Genomic DNA, 22,413 nt, shown 5'->3' with positions numbered 1-22,413 from the left:
GGGGATATGATCAACATGTCATCACAGAGGACAAGGGGGCGCTCTTTACGTCTGGTGGAAAAATGTTTTTATCTCCAGACACTGAAAGGTTTCTGCACAGTAAGAGCTTAGAAAATGTGGAATAGACTCCCTCAAGAGTTGGTTCTGGCCAGCTCAGTGGATTGATTTAAAAAAGACCTAGATACTTTCTTGGATACACAGAATATAACTGGATACTAACATTTATAGGTATCCTATCCTATTGCCTCTTGGGAGATCAGGAAGGAATTTTTTTCGACTGCAGGAGCAAATTGGATCGTGCTTTGCTGGGTTTTTTTTGCCTTTGCCTTCCTCTGGATCAACTGTGGGTGTAGGATTATAACTTTTTTTTTTTTATGGTTGAACTGGATGGACTTTTGTCTTTTTTCAGCCAGAGTAACTATGTAACTATGACTGCAGCCCACGAAGAGGATACCTGCACCCGGTAAATTGCAAGGATTCATGCAGTGGCCAGAGGAGCTCCTGCAACAGATGTCTGCTCCCAGTGCCATCTTGGATATGCCCTCGCTATTGATTTTTTAAGGCCCTGCAATAGTTGTGTATTTTTATGAAATAGCTATTTTTCACTAAAACTAAAATCAATAATACCGGACACGAACACAACATAACTTACAAAATTCCTGCTAAATTCCTACTAAGGTTTCGTTCACCTGGGGCGTACTAAAGTGTATGTCCATGGAGGGATGTTTTTACCTGCACAGGGATGCCAACGTGTTCCATGCATCCCAGTGTAGGCAGTCCCATTCATGTCAACTGGAATTCTGTGGCTGCATGGGCACTATAAGACATTTAGAGTTCAGGGACATGCACCCAGACCCACATGGATGTCAAATTGGGAGCAACAGCTGTGTTATTGCAGTTGCTACATCCCAATTGACATCACTGAAACTGCCTGCACATGGATGCACAGGGAATACCTGTGCATCTCTATGTGGGTAAGCAATGTCTTGCAGAAGCATACGTTGTAGTATGCCCTGCATGAACAAGGCCTTACTATATTTTTTCTTTAGTTTTTTTGGAGAGATACTCCTGATGTCCTTATTTGGCCTGTCACCTGGAGCCCTCACTGCCATCTTGGGAACATTTTTATTTCCAAGAGAAAGAGTGCAACGTTGACTCTCCACAGGTAGCAATATTAAGCCCTTTACATTGGCCACAGCCAGTGCTTTAAATGTGCTTTGTTTAGCTGCACAGTGATGTCATCAGGAGCCCATATAACGCACCTCATTAGGATGACAGCTCAGTTACAGTTAATGCAGGCACCAACAGAGCACTTCCCAGAACTACGTAGGTGGATGGGTGTTAAGGTACACCCTCCCTGCCATCACATATATGCATATAGGGGTTGTATATGGGTTAAACAGCAATAACAGTAACAAATGGGCATAAGGCCTCTCGCCAACCTGGATAGTCCCAGAGATCCTTTGCCATGGTCTCTCCTTACTGGCCAATTGATTATAAGCATAGTTTGGTGGCACTGGGACTCTGGATCTCCTGTTGGAGTGCTCACTTCCAAATGGGGGTATTTGTATTCCAAGCCATTTGGAAGTCAACTCTCCTCATGCATATTAAATAGGAATAACATGAACGAATGGGCAGAAGGAATACAATAAACCTTGTGAGCTGCTAAAAACAGGTATTATGCTTGTGTGAATCGCTCACATTATTCACAACTCCCATATCATGTGTGTTAAATCAGTCCAGTATACTTCTAATTAAGTGCCGCGCTTCACAATAAACATGAAATAGAAATAAAAATCATACATACAAGTGCAATGATAATTATATAAGCATTAATCATTCATTAATCAAGCATTAATTAAAAGTTCAGTCCAAATATTAGTCTCAATATCAGTTTAGTGCATTCCTGTTTCAGTATGATTCCTCCATTCTCTTCATCACTTGTGCCAAAATATATTATATATAGTGCATCCACAAAGTATTCACAGCGCTTAACTTTTGCCACATTTTGTTATGTTACAGCCTTATTCCAAAATGGATTAAATTAATTTTTTTCCTCAACATTCTACAAACAATACCCCATAATGACAACGTGAAAGACTTTGTTTTGAAATCTTTGCAATTTATTAAAAATAAAAAAAGAACCACATGTACATAAGTATTCACAGCCTTTGCTCAATACTTTGTTTAAGCAGCTTTAGCACCAATTACAGCTTTAAGTCATTTTTATTATGATGCTACAAGCTTGGTACACCTATTTTTGGGCAATTTCTCCCATTCTTCTTTGCAATACCTCTCAAGCTCCATCAGGTTGGATGAGGAGCGTCGGTGCACAGCCATTTTCAGATCTCTCCAGAGATGTTCAATCGGGTTCAAGTCTGGGCTCTGGCTGGGCCACTCCAGGACATTCACAGAGTTGGCAGTAGCCACTCCTTTGTTATGTGGGCTGTGTACCCTTCCCCATATCTGTGCCTTGACACAATCCTGTATCAGAGGTCTATGGACAAATCCTTGGACCTCATGGCTTGGTTTGTGCTCTGACATGCACTGTTAACTTTGGGACCTTATATAGACAGGTTTATGCCTAATCGTGTCCAATCAACTGAATTTCCCACAGGTGGACTCCAATCAAGTTGTGGAAATATCTCAAGGATGATCAGTGGGAACAGGATGCATCAGAGCTCAATTTTGAGTGGAACAAAAAATCTAGGTCAAACTATTCTTAAATTTGTTCCCTTCTACCTCCTCCAACCCATCCTGTCTAACCTGTATAAAAAGATGTGTTTACTTACTTGCTGTTAATATTATAAGATTATAGATTATTTTAATATTATAAGTGTACTGCTACCCCCTTGAGAGTTAGCGGTTTTGGGTCCCCCTTATTCTTGTACAGCTAGGCAACATGCATTTTCCAACTTCCATTCAGTAACCAGTCTATGGGTTTATTTTTTTTGTTGTTTTATTTGGGGTAAACCTGGATAGGGTCTAGGGGTATATGGGATATACAACTCTGATGGCAAACTTTCCTAAATTCTGTAAAAAAAGGATGGATCCTGGACATTCTACTCCCTGGCATCTTGACAGATTAGTAACACAGTCTCTGTAAGCAGCGCTATATAAACCTCTTCAGAACTCAGCTAGAAACTGACCATCCATCTGGCTGTCTTAGAAGAGTATCCCAGAGCAAGAGATTCTAGAACAGACCTGTAGCACTGTCCCAGGGAGAACTGGTTGGGTATAGCACCTAGCAGCCCTCTCTCTTGTAGGCCCTGGGGGTGTAGAGGTACTCACACTATCCTCATGTCCTGTAGCTTAGGGTAATCTGCTTTTGGGCCTTTTGATGAGCTAGTTTATTTCCTGGCTGGCAGGCTGTCCTTCCCCAATAGACTGCAGGGCAGTGAAGCTCCCTCTGTCAATGTCCTTCTCCCATCAATCCAACCTCCAGCCTGGAGGCAGAACCTCACCTTCTCTGGGGATCCCTTGTAGGCTCCACAACAGCACACCAGAACACTCCATCTTCCACCCAACTCCCCTGCTGGCCAGGCTCTCTCATATTTATGTGCTTATTAGGTCACCTTTCAAGGCCTTCTGCCTGGGGATTGGCCAGATTCTCATAAATATACAGATCAGTACCTTCTGGCCCACCCACTAGCTTCTAGAAGCTTCTCCAAGCTTCTAGAATCAGGGGGAGGTACCAGAGGCCTGACCTGTAGAGCCCCCAGCCTGATCTAAAGTAAACACACTGACTCACTCCCAGGCTTCTAAAAAGCCTTTAACTACACTACAAGCTATGTACACAAGAGTAGTGATGGGCCGAACACCCCTGTGTTTGGATCACAGTCAAACATTCGAACCCAATGAACATTCAGCAGCTTTGAACTCAATGCAAGTCTATGGGACTCAAGGGACATAAATCAGTGAAAAAAAATGTTGACATATATCGTACAGACATAACAGCGGGGGGTTTATACACAATCTGGTGGCTGCAGCCACTGGGATTGTGTATAAAATTGACTGGCATTCTCCTGCCTGTCCGGTGGAAGCAGTCGAGCGGCTGCGCTGCCACCCATTTGCTTCCACAGCCCCTGGTAACGGTGCCCCCCCATGTGTGTGCTCCCATCATGTATTCTATGCTTTTTTTGCCCATCTGTGGGCCAGGGGCCGACATGGCAGGTTCTGGAAGGTGGAGAGGAGGCAAACGTCTGCTCTCCTCCCCTTTTTGCTGTGACGTGGAAGGTGATGTTTATGATGCTATACGATATGCATTGCAATACATCCAGTGGAGCCCAAAGGAGACATGCAGGGTCTTTTAGGCCTGTCACCTAAAAATCACATAGGGAACTTTGTGTCCCTTATGTGATGAAAAAAAAAAATTAAGTGATTTTTTTTTTTACATTGCAAAAAAAATAGTTACACCCAAGCACGTAACATCCCCCGCCCCAAAGAAAATTGTTGAAGCCCCTATCCCCACATATACACACATATGAACGTAACCCTCCTCCGTAACTCTAAACTGGTGACCTGTAGAGGCTTTTGAAGTGTTGCCTATGGAAAATATAGGGTACTGAAGATTGTTACCATTTCAAAGGTCATAAAAGATTTGGAACTACCACTATTTTTTTCTCTAGGGTGTCTGCTTTCAGAAAATATATCATGTCTGGGGGTTTTGTGTAATCTTCATGCCTAAAATGATTTTGTAGACATGTGTGCAAAAGATGCAAAAATGGCTCTGTCAGGGCCCCGGGTATGACCAGAGGTGTGTGGACTGACACAGGGAAACGCAGGCTTCAGATATAGTATAAACAATATAATTTATTTAAGACTAAACAATACATAAATGCAGTGCAAGACTAAACATAAACACAGTGAAAACAAACCAAACCAAAACCCCCAACAGATAACAAAAGAACAATACTAAGCGTAGTCGGACTAGCCGGGTCAGGAACAATCAGGCAGACAAGGTACCAAAGGAGCAGACTGGAGAGTGGTCAGGAATAGCAGAGGTCAGGACAGGCAGAGTACAATCAGAGTCAGGGATAAAGCAGGATCAGACAGGAAGCCGACAGGATGCAGGTACAGGGGCTCTTGGGAAAACATACACCAAGGCCCTGATTGCAAGTCTGGCCATTCCTTATATGCACCTCCTGCAATCAGCCTCAGGTGTTTTGGCTGACTGCAGAAGTGAGCCTCTGGTTGCTGAGAGCACCCGCTGGCCAGTCCTGGTACTGCAAACCACAAGGCAGGTGAGTCCCAACACTATTGGCAAGTCCATTCCTAACAGGCTCTGGCAGGGAAAGGGTTAAATATCCCTGGGGGTTCCCTTAAACTACCTGCAAAGTTGCACATCCTTACAATGTATACACCTGCTGCAGCAGGAATTACATTTTTATAAAAAAAAAAACAGAAAAAAAAAAACAACTTTTAAAGTGCGTGGAGTTTCCCCTAAAAGCCATACCAGGCCCTTTCAGGAGTTTCATTTGAAAATAATTTCATCATGTCACAGATTGGAGGGCGTAGTCACAGATGGGGTGTTGTTTTTGCGTGAGTGCTGTTTTTGATGGAGTGCTAAGAAGCAGTTGAACACAGCAGTCTAATCATGGCTTCCCTGCTTTTCACAAGTAAATTGCTGCTATCTGCTCTCTCCACTCTAAGGTGCAAGAACACATAGACTCCTGCCATCGTTGGGTAAATTGCTGCTATCTGCTCCCTCCACTCTAAACTGCAAGAATGTATAGACTCCTGCTATCTCTGGGTAAATTGCTGCTATCTGCTCTCTCCACTCTAAACTGCAACAACACATAGGCTCCTGTTAATTTCAGAACAAATAGTGTATATATATTTTTGTCTATGTTGATTATTTCTCACCTCTTGCTGCACTCTTATTATGACTGTGGCCTGTGTCTGGTCTGTGTTTGAGAAACAACCCTCCCTATTCATGTGATCCTTATCAGTTCCTAATTAGGGCGGGGAAGAGCGCTCATTTGACCATCTTCCTATAAATTTAGATCAACTCATGGGGGGTGGTCACAGATGGGGTGCTGGTTTATTCATGAGTGCTGTTTTTGATGGAGTGCTAAGAAGCAGCTGAAAACAGCAGTTTAACTAAAGCTGGAAAACGCAAGCAACAGAAAGATACAACAGCAAGAAACTCTACTGCACGCTGGACAGACTGCAAGCAAACACCCTGGGAAACATCTCTGACAAGTCTGAGTCCCACTCCGTGTACCTTTTAATATGTCCCCTCTACTCCTCCTTTTCATATTACTATCCTGCGTTCCCAAAATCTCACTTCTTTACCCCTCTGCTCCACCCCAAAACTTGTACATCTCACCCTCACTGCTACCATCTCCCTGCTACTGCTCTCATCACCTCCTGCTGATACTTCACTCACCTGCTCACCCAAACACCAGGACAGGAAGGCACGTGCACTCGTATACATCCCTCTCCCATCTTACTTTCCTCACCCTTCTTCTTCTCCTAACCTCTGGGGATATCACCCCAAACCCTGGTCCTCCAGTATCTGACCCTCACACCAGGCATCCTCTTTCTTCCAGGAATAGCCGCAATCCCCTCAATTTAATATCAGTCCCCGTGCTCCCAAAACCCACCCTCCCTTTTTCATATGCGCTCTGGAATGCCTGCTCTGTCTGTAATAAGCTCACCTCTGTCCATGACCTTTTTGTCTCCCGCTCCCTTAACCTACTAGCAATTACAGAAACCTGGCTTCAAGCAGCAGATTCTTCTTCTCCCGCAGTACTTTCCTATGGAGGCCTTCTCTGGACTCATTCACCCAGACCCAGTGGTTGGAAAGGTGGTGGAGTTGGTTTGCTTCTATCCCCACTGGCACCTTTCAAGTCCTCCCTAACCCTCCCTCTCTATCCTTCTCTTCTTTCGAGACTCACTGAATCCAGCTGTTTTCTCCCATTTCTCTGAGGATTGCAGCGATTTATCGGCCTCCTGGACCGGTGTCCCGCTTTCTTGATGATTTCTCCGTCTGGCTACCCTACTTTCTCTCCTCTGAACTACCCACTATCATTCTCAGAGATTTTAACATCCCTATTGATGTCCACAACCCGGCTACATCCCGACTCTTCAACTTAACCTCATCTTTTGTATTAGCACAATGTATATAGTCCTCCACTCACTCTGATGGGAATACATTAGACCTTGTTTTCTCCCGTCTTTGCACTCCCTACAACCTCACAAACACCCCATTTCCTCTCTCTGATCACAATCTCATCACCTTCACAGTGTCCTCGTCTTCAAACACCTATCACTCCAAGCAGCAAACAACTTGAACCCTGCTCCTTTCCACTCTGCAACTGACCAACTCTATGACAGAATCTCTCCCCTGTCCTGTCCTGGCCATTACTGTCTACAACAGTTCACTTTCATCCACATTAGACTCACTTGCTCCTCTAACAACATGAAGCATCAGGCCCTGACCATTACAACCTTGGCAGACTGACACCAGAAATTTTAAACGATATAGCCATGCGCTGGAGCGATTGTGGCGTAAAACCAAATCTCACCAAGCATTCACCCTATATAAATCTGCTTTCTTAACATACAATTCCTCCCTTCATCCTGCCAAACAAGCCTACTTTGTCACTCTTATTAATACCTTGTGATCCAGTCCTCGTCGTCTCTTCTTTACTTTTAACTCTCTACTTTCTCCACCTCCACCCAGGACCTTACTCACTGCTCAAGAGATTGCAAATCATTTAAAAAACAAGATTGATGCAATTTTTAGGGGCATTGCAATGCACAGACATCCATCCCACTTAGCATACCTTATACTAAACCTCCCTCAACACTTTCCTCTTTTGACCTTGCTACTACCAAAGAGGTCACTAAGGTTTTCTCAGTAGCCCATCTCACTACCTGCTCCCTGGATCCTGTCCCCTCACAACTACTACGGTCACCCTCTTCTTTCATCCTATGCTCCCTCACTCACACCTTCAATCTTTCCCTCTCTACTGCGTTCCCCTCCCCTCTAAAGCATACACACATCACTCCCATACTTAAAAAGCCCTCCCTGGACCCCACCAACCTGAACAACTTAAGACCCATCTCCCTGCTGCCATTTACCTCTAAACTCCTAGAACGCTTAGTCTACAATCGCCTGAGCTCCTACCTCACTGACATCAACCTTCTTGACCCTCTACAGTTTGGCTTTCGCTCACTACACTCCACTGAAACTGCCCTACTAAAACTCACTAATGATCTACTAAGAGCTAAAACCAATGGCCACTACTCCATACACTTACTACTTGACCTCTCTGTGGCTTTTGATACGGTTGACCATCCCCTCCTCCTCAAAAAACTCCACTCTCTTGGCCTCAGAGACTCTGCTCTCTCTTGGTTCTCCTCCTATCTATCGCAGTGCTCCTTCAGCGTTACCTATAACGCTGCCTCCTCCTCTTCACTCCCTCTTTCTTTAGGGGTCCCTCATGGTTCTGTCCTTGGACCCCTTCTCTTCTCCATCTACACCTCCTCCCTTGCTCACTTGATAAACTCCCATGGCTTTAGGTACCATCTCTATGCTGATGACACACAAATCTATCTTTCTACCCCTCACCTCTTCAGTCTCCTCTCTCATTACTAACCTACTAAGTGACATATAGGCATGGATGTCACTCCACTTCCTCAAACTCAATCTTTCCAAAACTGAGCTCTTAGTATTCCCCCCAGCCCGTGCCCCCTCCCCTGACTTCTCCATCAAGATCAATAACACAATCATCAGTCCCTCCCCTCATGCCAGGGTACTAGGTGTAATCCTAGATTCCCATCTGTCCTTTCAGTCCCAAATCCATTCACTGTCCAAATCTTATAGACTTCACCTCCGCAACATCTCCAAGATACGCTAATTCCTAACCTTGGAAACCACTAAGCAACTTATTCACTCCCTTGTTATATCTCGCCTTGACTAATGTAACGCCCTCCTCATTGACCTACCTAATCGCAGGCTATCCCCTCTTCAGTCTATCATGAATGCTGCTGCCAGACTCATCCACCTTACTAACCGTTCTGTATCTGCCACCCCTCTCTGCCAATCCCTCCACTGGCTTCTCATTGCCCAACGGATAAAATCAAAACATTAACAATAACGTATAAAGCCATTTATAACTCTGCCCCAAATTACATCACCGATCTTGTCTCTAAATATCACCCAAACCGTACTCTTCGCTCATCGCAAGACCTCCTGCTCTCTAGCTCCCTTGTCTCCTCCTCTAATGCTCGTCTCCAGGACTTCTCCAGAGCTTTCCCCATCCTCTGGAACTCTTTACCACAATTTATCAGACTATCGCCTACTCTACCACTTTTAGGCGATCTCTGAAAACCTATCTCTTCAGGGAAGCCTATCCTGCCCTCAGCTAATAATGGAATCTTTTACTCTTCCAACCAGTCCATCCCCCACAGTTCCTACCTTTTGTACCACTAGCCCCTCCCTCCTAGATTGTAAGCTCCAATGAGCAAGGCCCTCCAATACCTCTTGTATTGAACTGTATTGTTGCTGTACTGTCTCCCGTTATATTGTAAAGCGCTGGGCAAACTGCTGGCACTATATAAATCCTGTATATTAGTAATAATAATAATCAGATTGTTTAGTTGTATAACTTAAATTTAGTGTCATTATAAACAAAAAAAAAATGTATACGAATGTGTGCACTTTTTGTCTACAGTAACACTATTGGGTGTATTAAAAAAATAGTAGAGCTATTCATCCCATGAAACTACATGTACACAGGGGCGTCCCTAGGGTTGGTTTCACCAGGTACGATAACACTTGGTGACACCCCCTCCGACGATCCCCGCAGAATGGATCGGATCTGTGATCCAATATGCTTAATCCGCAGATCCGATCCATGCTGTGAGGATTGTTGGCTAGCTTTACAACTTACCTGTTTGTGGAGCGGGTCCGGTGTCACCCCATATAGGTTGTATGCCGACCATTCCCGCAGGATGGATAGGATCTGCGGATTGAGCATAATGAATCAGAGTCTGATCCATTATGCTCCCCAATCCACAGATCCGATCCATCCTGCAGGGATCGTCGGCTTGCTTTACAACTTACCTTTTCATGGAGCGGGTCCGGTGTCACCCTGTGCGGTAGGTGTCAACCGGTGTGGCGCACACCCCCCTGCACCTGCCTAGGGACGCCCCTGCAAGTACATACTACTATTTGAAGATAAGGACAAAAAAATTTTCTTTCCAGTTTGAGTGAATTAGGAAAGTTTGAATAGAGTGTGTGATGGACTGCTTGACACCCCAACTGGGTATCTCCGCCAAACTACAGCTTCCTCCACTCTGGAGGAATATAGCAAATTTACCCCAAGCATCAGACAGAATGAATGTTGGAGTAAAACAAGGACTGATTTTATTGACAAACATAACAGCATTTATACACAAAAACCTTCCCCCTAGACAGGTATGGCCCACATTACAAGTCCAAGGAGAAAATTACATTACATAAACAAATAAACAATCAAACACAAGAAATCAATGCAGTCCTTCCCAGCACCTAGTAGTCTGAACTCTGGAGGGATTTAAACAAAGTGAGAGGTTATCCCCTAAACCTAATTACAGCAAACAATAGTTGATGCCAGAAACCCTATAACAGAAAATAAAGTTTCTTAACCCCACATATGCTGGAATTCACGGCCAGCCAGGTACCCAGGGAAGTGATATAACCCTCTTGGGGAAAAGGTTCCTTGTAAGAGGGGGTCTCCTTAGTCCTGGGTTCATAGTCAGTGGGAAGGAGGCTGGCCCCCTGGTGGTTTCTGTGACAGGGTGGATCAGGAAAATCGAAATAATTGCTTATTTACAATGATCCTCAGCTCCATCTAGTTGTTATAATGCAGCCATAATAACATGCCATCTGGAGAGAAATAATAGTAATAGCATTTGATTTTGGCCACATTTGCACAAAACAAATGTACATACAGTTTTACATGTTAAGTTCCAACAGCACTGGAACAGTAGTAGGCAATAAGCTGTCACTAACTTGTATGTCACCTAGTGCAAAATAGTTTTTTCTCAAAAAATGTGATGCTTCACTTTAATCCATATAAAGTGTCATAACATAAATATGCTATTAAGTATGTCTTACGTGTTTCTAGAAAACATCTAGACCTAGTATATAAAAATTTTATATATATATATATATATATATATATATATATATATATATATATATATATATACACACACACAAACTAAACACACATTTCTGGTCATACTTACATCGTCAAAATCTGCAATGATCTCATTTAATAATCTCAGACATTCCAGGCCCTCTTTATTGACATCAGATTCTGTATAAAATTCTTTAAAGTCTGGAATGGACGCAAACATTACACAAACACAGTCATAGGACTGGTGATATAAATCCTGAAAAAAACATATAATTTGGTTACTATAGATTACTTCAAAGTATAATACAAAAACAACCTTCAAAATGTACTTGTGCACATCTGTATGACTGGAAAATAGTTTCTACTTCTCTATGTTAAGGGAATTCTCATACATCTTGCTACAGTTTTTTTGTCATAACTGTTTCCAATTCCTAGGTACTTTTTGTCAATAAATTTGTGGTACATCAATGGGAGCACCTTGGGCTCCAGCTTATGCCTGTCTTCATTTAGGACTGTGGGGAGGAAGATTTGGTCTATACTTCGACCCCCTTTAACCAACATGTGGTGAAATGGCTGAGATATATTGATTATGTCCTGGTTATTTGGGATGGTGACATAGGGCAATTGGAGAGTTTTCTTGTGTATCTGAACCATAACAATATAAAATTAACATACAAGGTAGATAGCGAAGTAATTTCATTTCTTGATGTCTCGATATCGATACAGGAGAATAGACTGACCACTAAGATGTTTAGAAAGGAGACAGCAGCAAATACACTTCTACAATATGCTGCTAGCTATCACCCCGAGAGTCTTAAACAAGGTATACCAATTGGTCAATTTCAAAGAATTAAAAGAAACTGTTCAGATGAGGATCAATATAGAATTGAATCAATTCAACTTTATCAGAGGTTTAGGGAAAGAGGGTACTCACATAGAACAATAAGAAGAGCCAAACGAAAAGCTTCCTATAAGACTAGAAATGAACTAATTAATAAAGTGAATCCAAACTGACAAACTGCAGAACCAACCAGTTAGGTTCACAACAAAATTTGGACAACAGTGGAATGAAGTTAAAAAGATCCTAAACTCACATTGGCATCTATTAACCCAGAATCCAGGAATAGCACAAATTGTAGGTGAAAGACCACTGATGATAGCTAAATGAGCCTCTAATCTGAATGATTTATTGGTTCAGTCAGAATTTAGGAAGGTCCCCAGAGATAACTGGCTAATAAAAATCAATAAAGCGGTAGGTATGTTTCCGTGTGGCCATTGCCAAGTTTGTCCCCTTGTAGATAAAACGGATCCATTTTTTAGTACCGATAAATCTCAAACTTTCCAAATAAAGAATTTCATTAATTGCTCTAGCAGCAAAGTGATTTAGATGATAGAGTGTCCATGTAAAAAGATTTATATAGGAAAAACCAAAAGGACATTGAGAGTAAGAATTGGTGAACATCTGAGAGATATCAAAAATGATCATAAAAATAGAAGTGAGAAGGAGAGAGAGAACCCTTTAGCTCAGCATTTTAAGGATGTACATTGTCAGGGATCCTGCAGCGGTAGCCTCTAGTACTCCACAGACCGGAATCCCCCAAGGCGCGGAATCTAAGCTCCGACCTGCTTGTTCACCAGAGCCCCTGATGGTGGGGATGGACTTGGAGCAGGCCGAGACCAGGTCGCGGCCCCTGGGTTCACCCAGCTGTGGTAGAGGCACCGTTGAAGGTAAGAGTCTGATGTGAGGAGGTAACTGAAGCAGCATCGGGCAGGCCGGGTCGGTAACAGTGGTGGCGGTGTAGTACAGAATCAGCAGGCAGAGGGATAAACAGGTCACAAGCCGGGTTCGTCAACATGAGGTCAGAACGTATGGGGTTAAGCAGTAGAATGGTCAGACAAAGCCAGGGATCAGAGCAAGAGACGGACAGCAAATCAGGATCAGGCAGGGTCGGCAACAAACAATCTACTCACAGAAACTCAGGAACACAGATAAGACCATACGGCACTTGAGCTTTGCAAGAGCCGGGTTTAAATAGCCCACCCGACTCCTGACAGGAGCTTCTGGGTCCTAGTGCTTGCCCAGCGCCGTCATATGTGACAGGCACGCCTGGGTCCTAGTGCCCGCCTGCCTGTACGTTTTGTCAGGATTCTACGCATGTGCAGATTCAATTGCTGCGGCGATCTTCCCATTCCCTGACATACATACACGCTATAAATCTGCCTTCCACACCTACACCTCCTCCCTCCACGCTGCCAAACAAGCCTACTTTCTGACCCTCATCAAAACCCTCTCCTCCAATCCTCGCCGGCTCTTCTCCACTTTCAACTCTCTACTCTCTCCACCCCCACCTCCACCCAGTACCTCACTCACCGCCCTTGAGATTGCCAATCACTTCAAAAACAAGATTGACACTATTCGCAGGGACATCGCTGCTGCTCAGACCTCCACTCCACCTACCTCCTCTCACACAGCAACCCCCTCAACACCCCTCCCCCTTGGCCTCACCACTGTTCAGACCTCCACCCAATCTAACATCCATCTAACCCTATCGAACATCCCTCACACAGTAGCCCCCTCAACACTCCACTCCTTCGACCTCACCACCACTGAGGAGGTCACTAAGGTCTTTTCTGAAGCCCGCCTCATCACCTGTCCCCCTCGACCCTGTCCCCTCACAACTCCTATGATCTCCCTCCTCCTCCATCCTACGCTCCCTCACCCACATCTTTAATCTCTCCCTCTCTTCTGGTGCATTCCCCTCCCCTCTAAAGCACGCACACATCACTCCCATACTTAAAAAGCCCTCCCTGGACCCCACTGAACCCGAACAACCTTAGACCCATTGCCCTGCTGCCATTTACATCCAAACTCCTTGAGCGCTTAGCCTATACTCGCCTAAACTCCCACCTCAACGACAACAACCTCCTCGACCCCCTACAGTCTGGCTTCCGTCCCCCACACTCCACCGAAACCGCCTTACTCAAACTCACAAACGACCTGCTAACTGCCAAAGCTAATGGCCACTATGCAGTGCTCCTACTCCTCGACCTCTCCGCGGCATTCGACACAGTCGACCACCCTCTCCTCCTCAAGAAACTACACTCCCTTGGCCTCAGAGACTCCGCTGTCTCCTGGCTCTCATCCTACCTATCACAACGCTCCTTCAGTGTTACCTATAACACTAACACCTCCCCCCCACTCCCCCTCTCTGTTGGGGTCCCTCAGGGCTCTGTCCTAGGGCCCCTTCTCTTCTCCATCTACACCTCCTCCCTTGGCCAACTCTCACGGCTTCAACTACCACCTCTATGCCGACGACACGCAAATCTATCTCTTGACCCCTCGCATCACCCCTTCAGTCTCCGCCTGAATCACCAGCCTACTGAACGACATATCAGATTGGATGTCACTAAACTTCCTGAAAATGAACCTCTCCAAAACCGAGCTCCTAGTCTTCCCCCTAGCCTGCGCACCCCCCCCCCCACTGACTTCTCCATCACGTCCAACCATGCCACCATCAAGCCCACCCCGCAAGCCAGAGTACTTGGTGTCAAACTAGACTCCAATCTATCCTTCCAGCCCCAAGTCCAATCGCTAACAAACTCATGCAGACTCCACCTCCGCAACATCGCCAAAATACGCCCATTCCTAACCCCAGAAACTACTAAGCAGCTCATCCACTCCCTCATCATATCACAACTCGATTACTGCAACTCCCTCCTAACTGGCCTGCCTCACCACAGGCTATCCCCACTTCAGTTGATCCTGAATACGGCGACCAGACTCATCCACCTTACCAACCGCTCTGTTTCCGCCACCCCCCTCTGCCAATCCCTCCACTAGCTTCCGATTGCCCAACGGATCAAAATCAAACTGCTAACACTGACGTACAAAGCTGTCCATAATTCTGCCCCAAACTACATCACCGACCTAATATGCAAATACCACCCAGCATGCACACTCCGCTCTTCACAAGACCTCCTTCTCTCTAGTTCCCTGATCTCCTCCTCCCATGCCTGCCTCCAGGACTTCTACAGGGCTTCCCCCATCCTCTGGAACTCACTACCCCAATCCATCAGACTGTCACCTGCCCTCCTCACCTTTAGGCGCACCCTGAAAACCCATCTCTTCAGGGAAGCCTACCCCGCCCTCACCTAATTGCCGATCTCCTCCACTTTTCCTACCACTCCATCCCCCACAGCTATTTCCTCCTGTACCACTATCCCCCCCCTCCTAGATTGTAAGCTCCAAGGAGCAGGGCCCTCGAACCCCTCATGTATTGTATTATATTGTTATTGTACTGTCTCATGTATTGTCTCCCATTGTAATGTACAGCGCTGAGCAAACTGTTGGCGCTATATAAATACTGTATAATAATAATAATAATAAGGGAGAATGGAAGGTCTGAAAGTAAAGAGAATTTCTCTATTGAATATCTCCGCAAGGCGGGGCGATTTTGACAAAGTACTTCTTCAAAAAGAAAAATCATGGATATATACTCTGGGTACATTATTGCCACAAGGATTAAATACAGAACTTAATTTTAAAGTTTTCTTGAACTAAGTAAGGAAAAGAGAATTTATTAAATATGTCCACAAGGTTATCTGATAAATGGGAATATATTATACATAAAATACAAAAATATAGTCTGGAGTAAACTTTGTTTAAATTTGGCCATTTCCCTAATGTTCCTCTACAATCATATGTCCCCCAAGGCTCTGTCCTTGGACCCCTCCTCTTCTCCATCTATACCTCCTCCCTTGGCAAACTTATTCACTCCCACGGCTTCAATTACCACCTCTATGCCAAATTTACCTCTCCACCCCCCACCTCACCCCCTCACTCTCCGCCCGCATCGCCCACCTCCTAAATGACATATCAGACTGGATGTCGCTCCATTTCCTCAAACTTAACCTATCCAAAACCGAGCTCCTGGTCTTCCCCGCCCCCTCCATCCTCTCCATCACTACTAACAATGCCACCATCTCTCCCACCCCACACGCCAAAGTCCTGGGTGTCACCCTGGACTCCCACCTCTCCTTCCTACACCACATCCAACTGCTATCTAGATCTTGCAGGCTCCACCTCCGCAACATCTCCAAGATATGCACATTCCTCACCCCAGACACCACCAAACAACTCGTACACTCCCTCATCATCTCACGCCTGGACTATTGCAATCCCCTTCTCACTGCCCTACCCAAACGAACGATATCCCCACTCCAGTCGATCCTGAACTCAGCTGCTAGACTCATCCACCTCACCAACCGCTCCACATCCGCCTCCCCCCTCTGTCAATCCCTTCACTGGCTCCCGGTTGCCCAATGCATCAAATTCAAACTGCTTACTCTCACCTACAAAGCCATTCACAATGCCGCCCCAAACTACATAACCGACCTGATACCCAAATACTACCCTACCCGTGCTCTCCGCTCCTCACAGGACCTCCTACTCTCTAGCTCCCTGGTCTCCTCCTCCCACGCCCGATTGCAGGACTTCTCTAGGACTTCCCCCATCCTCTGGAACTCCCTACCACAATCCATCAGACTGTCACCTACCCTCCTCACTTTCAGGTGCACCCTGAAAACCCTCCTCTTTAGGGAAGCTTACCCCAACATCACCTAGCACCTGACCTCACCTAACAACTAACCTCCTCCACTCCTCCCACCACTCCATCCCCCACAGCCATTTCCTCCTGTACCACTTTCCCCTCCTTCCTAGATTGTAAGCTCGAAAGAGCAGGGCCCTCGAACCCCTCGTGTATTGTATTGTTACTGTCTTGTCTCATGTTCTGTCCCCCTTGCTACTGTACAGCGCTGAGCAAACCCTTTGGCGCTATATAAATACTGTATAATAATAATAATCATATGTTTTTCTATGGGATTTTTATGTAGTGATGACATTCCAACACAAGAGGGCAATGTAAGCGGTTTAAAAATGCTCAATTAAAGCACTATATAAGGCAATGGATGAGTTGTCCCCTCCCAGTTCTGACGAAGTCTGCGATGATTGGCGGACGAAACGCATCAACGTAATGACATCATCATGCTCTGCGTTTTAATAGGCTGCGGTATCCATGAGGGGAAAGAAGCAAGTGCTGTAGCTCCATCTTGGATAAGCACGAGGCAACATAGAATATAGCCAGGCAAACACTCTGAGATTTTCTGGCGATCTAAGTGATACTTCCACCAGTGGCAAGTAATAGTGTATTTAGCTGAGTCACTTTAGACCGCAATTTTTAAACGGGAGTTATATCCCATGTAGTAACAGATTCGCCTAAGCTCCATTTTGAGAGGAATTTTTGGACTTTATAGGTATATACTACAGCTTTGTTCAAAATAATAGCAGTGTGTTGAAAAAAGTAAATAAAGCTCAAAATCCTTCTAATAGCTTTTATTTCCATACATACAAATGCATTGGGAACACTACACATTCTATTCCAAATCAAAACATGAAGAAAAATATATCAAATTTGTGTTGTTCCGCTAAAAAAAATTGAAGAAAAGTGAATATTAGACTGTTCAAAAAAATAGCAGTGTTTGCATTCTTCTTTACAAACTCAAACATTCACTATATAAAATGAAAAATGTTTGAAGATTTTGCTTTCCTTTGAATCACTTAATTAATATTTAGTTGTATAAGCACTGTTTCTGAGAACTGCTGTACATCTGCATTGCATGGAGTCAACCAACTTCTGGCACCTGTGAACAGGTATTCCAGCCCAGGATGATTGGACTACATTCCACAGTTCTTATCTATTTCTTGGTTTTGCCTCAGAAACTGCATTTTTGATGTCACCCCACAAGTTTTCTATTGGATTAAAATCCGGGGATTGGGCTGCCCACTCCATAACGTCAATCTTGTTGGTCTGGAACCAAGATGTTGCACGTTTACTGGTGTGTTTGGGGTTGTTGTCTTGTTGGAACACTCATTTCAAGGGCATTTCCTCTTCAGCATAAGGCAGCATGACCTCTTCAAGTGTTCTGATGTATTCAAACTGATCCATGATCCCTGGTATGCGATAAATAGGCCCAACACCGTAGTATGAGAAACATCCCCATATCATGATGCTTGCGCAACCATGCTTCACTGTCTACTGTGGCTTGAATTCAGTGTTTGGGGGTCGTCTGACAAACTGTCTCCGGCCACTAGACCCAAAAAGAACAATCTTACTTTCATCAGTCCACAAAATGTTGTGCCATTTCTCTTTAGGCCAGTCAATGTGCTCTTTGGCAAATTCTAACCTCTTCAGCACATGTCTTTTTTTCAACAGTGGGACTTTGCGGGGGCTTCTTGCAGATAGCTTGGCTTCACATAGGCATCTTCTAATTGTAACAGTACTCACAGGGAACTTTACACCTTCTTTCATCTTCCTGGAGCTGATTGTTGGCTGATCCCTTGCCATTTTGGCTATTCTTCTATCCATTCGAATAGTAGTTTTTCGCTTTCTTCTACGTCTTTCAGGTTTTGGTTGCCATTTTAAAGCATTTGCGATCATTCTAGCTGAGCAGCCTATCATTTTCTGCACTTCTTTATATGTTTTCCCCTCTCCAATCAACTTTTTAATCAAGGTACGCTGTTCTTCTGAACAATATACACATATATTCCACATATACCCATGGCTTGTGTGAGAAATAAATCATTTGATAGACAACTTTGTGTAAAAAAAAAAAATGTTTTTGTTATTTTCCAGAAACTTGTGGAAAAAAAAATAAGTCTTCCATGGACTCAATATGCCTCTCAGCAGATAGCTTAGGGTGTCTAATCTCCGAAAAGGGGTCATTTGAGGGTGTTTGTACTATTCTGGTCTTTTAGCACCTCAAGAAATGTGATGGGTAGTCAGAAAGTAAAAGCTGTGTAAATTCCATTATCTATACCATAGTTTGTAGACGCTATAACTTTCACACAAAGCAATAAATATACACTTACTGGGATTTTTTTTAACCAAAAACATGTAGCAGAATACATTTTGGCCTAAACTTATGACAAAATTTTAGTTTTTTGGATATTTTTTATGACCAAAATGAGAAAAGTTTTTTTCCTTCAAACGTTTTTCTGGTTATAGCGCCAAAAATAAAAAGTGCACAGGTGATAAAATACCACCAAAACAAAGCTCTATTTGTGCGAAAAAAAGGACATAAATTTCATTTATTTACCGTATTGCATGACCGCGCAATTGTCCGTTAAACTAGCACAGCGCTGTATAGCAAAAAAATGGCGTAAATTGCAGTATCTATACCATAGTTTGTAGACGCTATAACTTTCAGACAAAGCAATCAATATACATTTATTGGGATTTTTTTTACCAAAAACAAGTAGCAGAATACATTTTGGCCTAAATTTATAACTAACTTTGAGTTTACTATATATTTTTTATAGCTGAAAGTAAAAAATATTGTTTTTCTTCAAAATGTTTGGTCTTTATTTGTTTATAGCGTGACAGGTGATCAAATACCACTGAAAGAAAGCTCTATTTGTGTGAAAAAAGGACGTAAATTTCATTTGGGTGCAGCATTGCATAACCGCGCAATTATCAGTTGAATTAGTGCAGTGCCGAGTAGCAAAAAGAGACCTGGTCAGGAAGGGGGGTAAATCCTTAGAGGGCAAGTAGTTAAAGAAGAAAAAGACTTCATCAGGCCATATAATATGGAACTTTACTGCAGATGAATACAGAAAGGAAATTCTATTGCCTCATATGGATCATTTTTAAGACGCCGAATGGTTCTTTATTTTAATTCTTTGATTTTAATATGATTGCAACATGTTCACCCTGTCAATGTCAACCTTTTCATGATCTATGTGATCGAATAAATACAATATCGCATCCACTTTTGTAGTGATAATACTCCACATAGGATTTCAATTAACCACTTTCTAGGCGGTTTTGCAGTAGTCAACTGCCATTTTTTCTGTGTTCCAGTATACTCAGGTTTATAATCCACACTTTTATTCTAAGTGAGTCGGAGATATTATTTAGATACGGTTATCGTATCAAATTGGATGGCTCTTTTTCTTTTTTTGACAACACTTATTAAAACCACATGAAAATAAGTTACCCATATTTAATCTTTATCAATAATAATAAAGTTTTCTATTGCGAAGTACATCAAAGAGAACACATTTCCCGCTTTAGGGTTAATAGTTTTAAAATGCTTGTGGACTGCTTGCCACATTTAAGCTAAGACCTCCCTTACATACCCACCTTTCATCGCTTGTTCTACTACTCTTCTGTAATTAGACATTTACTAACTATCCAATACTTTAAATTTCCCCAAGACTGGCTTTTTCAGAGAGGCACAAAGTGCTAAGCCACAATATTTATGCCAGTTCATGATTTTACTGACCATCTTCCACAACTACTCTTTCTACAACACAAATTTTGATGCAAAATTTGGCACCAGCCTTATCCTTTCTTAAATCTTCAGATATTCAAACAGCCAAAACCTCCAATCAGCTGCAGCACTGATCAGTGTATTTTGGAAGCGGCGGAGTCTGTGCTGTCAGAATACAATAACACAGCAGGGAGGATTCCACCATTACTCTCTTGTTCAGCTTTTTTCAATCAACCCGGCAACTGATTGAAAAAAAACCTGATTCATGTATGGCCACTGGCCAGCCTAAAACTGTACATATCATTGCAACTACTTGGTGCACCCAGATGAATTGTACCTTGTACCTTTTATTTTATCCAGGTGGCGATTGTAGTCTCCTCCACTTTGACTTGATGGACATCCCCCAGTGTTTGCAAAGTAAGGCTGACATCCTCTTGTCTCAATGCCAGATCCTCTTCTGGGGTTGTGTCAGTGGAGACCGAAGTCCCATCCACGGACATCAGCTCAAGCTGCTGTTGTGAGGTGCCAATTGCATCCTATTCCTGTAGCTCCTGCGGTGCTGATTGTTGTGGGCAGAGGTCAACCACGCCATGCCCTGATGCCAGTTCTTCTGCGGGGGGCATGCCGGCAGGTTCCTCCTCAGCAGAAAAGTCAATCAAATCCCCAGTCTCTGGAACTGGTGTCTGGGGATAGAAATTCACCATCTCCTGTCCGTGGAACTCAGAAGATGTTACCAGTGCTGGGCAGAGTTCACTAATGTTTGGCCCTGTTGCCAGCTCTCCTGCTGGTTCCTCCTCAGCAGAGAAGTCTATCAAATCCCCAGTCTCTGGAATTTCCACTGCCGATTCTTGGGCATGCTGCCGAACATGTTTTAGCAGTTGCCTGTATGCCCTTTCCAGATGCAGTTCTTTCTTCAGCAGGTATTCCAGATCTAGTTCTAGCTCTGAGACCCCTGTGATTCTGAACATAGCCTCTCTGCCTTCTCGCAACTCCTCCAGGGTAGGTTCTCCTTCATCGCCAAACACAAAATGATCCATAAGGCTCTCCCACAGCAATCCAGGCCCACCAAAGTCATGTCCCTCAGGACATTCTGTTGTCACCCCTAAATCTTCCTGCTCTGCGTACTATCGCAAAACCCGATATCGGTTGTCCAGCTCTATCTCCTGCTGGACCAGCCTGTCCAACTCAATCACCCATTGCGCCTGGGGTTTCTCTCCCAGGAATGGCATCCGTAACTTCCAGTGCTCCCGGCCCTTTTCCCTGGGGTTGGATAGCACTTGCCTTTGTCCATACCAGCAGCCTGGAGGGCTCCTCTCCAAAGCACCTCCCAAATCTGCTGCCTGAGCTCCAGGTACTGATCCGTAGACACAGTCCTGGGGTATGTTGCAAGAACGGTCTGTAACAGCCCTGGGTACTCTGATGCCAGGTCCATATCTCCACTGGGCTGACTGATGTCTCCTTTCCTGATCTTGAATCCCGTTGGTGGTTTGGACGTGTTCACAGCTTGGAAGCACAATCCCACTGCTTGCCACCAATGTAACGGAACCGGACCCAGACCGCACTTGGGTATTTCCGTTAGACTCTCACTTCTCTGTCTAAACACCATCCACGGACTCCCACCGTTAATCATACAGGAAATAGACAGCACCAGACTCTTCTTATTTCCAATGAAATAAGGTCAGGGAGTAATGGAAGAAGTTTATTCGCAAGAATTTTGGACTGTATTTTGACATCCACATTAAGAAGGGAAATCGGCCTGTAATCGGAAACAGCCGACTCCTCTTTGCCTGCCTTAGGAATTACAGGTATATGTGCTTCTAACAATGGAGGTGGTGGATTAGGGTCCGTAGGAAGCGTATTGGGACGTACATGGTCTGCGAACGTTTGATAATATTGTAAAGTGAGGCTATCTGGGCCCAGGCTTTTGCCAGGTTACATCTCTTTC

The 22,413-nt window shown here is 44.1% G+C and overlaps 1 protein-coding gene across 1 annotated transcript in view; it reads right to left on the bottom strand.

The window, feature by feature from the left end:
- The window catches only part of ADCY2 (adenylate cyclase 2), a 685,338-nt gene that overhangs the window by 94,146 nt on the left and 568,779 nt on the right, over positions 1–22,413 (bottom strand). The window contains exon 21 of the mRNA XM_089654517.1: positions 11,248–11,394. Coding sequence (XP_089510643.1) covers positions 11,248–11,394 — 147 coding nt within the window. The remainder of the gene's footprint in view (positions 1–11,247; positions 11,395–22,413) is intronic.

Source organism: Staurois parvus, unplaced genomic scaffold (genome assembly GCF_062004578.1).
Source record: "Staurois parvus isolate SC_StPar_1 unplaced genomic scaffold, SC_StPar_1.0 ptg000772l, whole genome shotgun sequence".
Classification (NCBI taxonomy): Eukaryota; Metazoa; Chordata; class Amphibia; order Anura; family Ranidae; genus Staurois; species Staurois parvus.
Note: the sequence above shows the minus strand (reverse complement) of the source record. Positions and strands in the feature narration are given on the sequence as shown.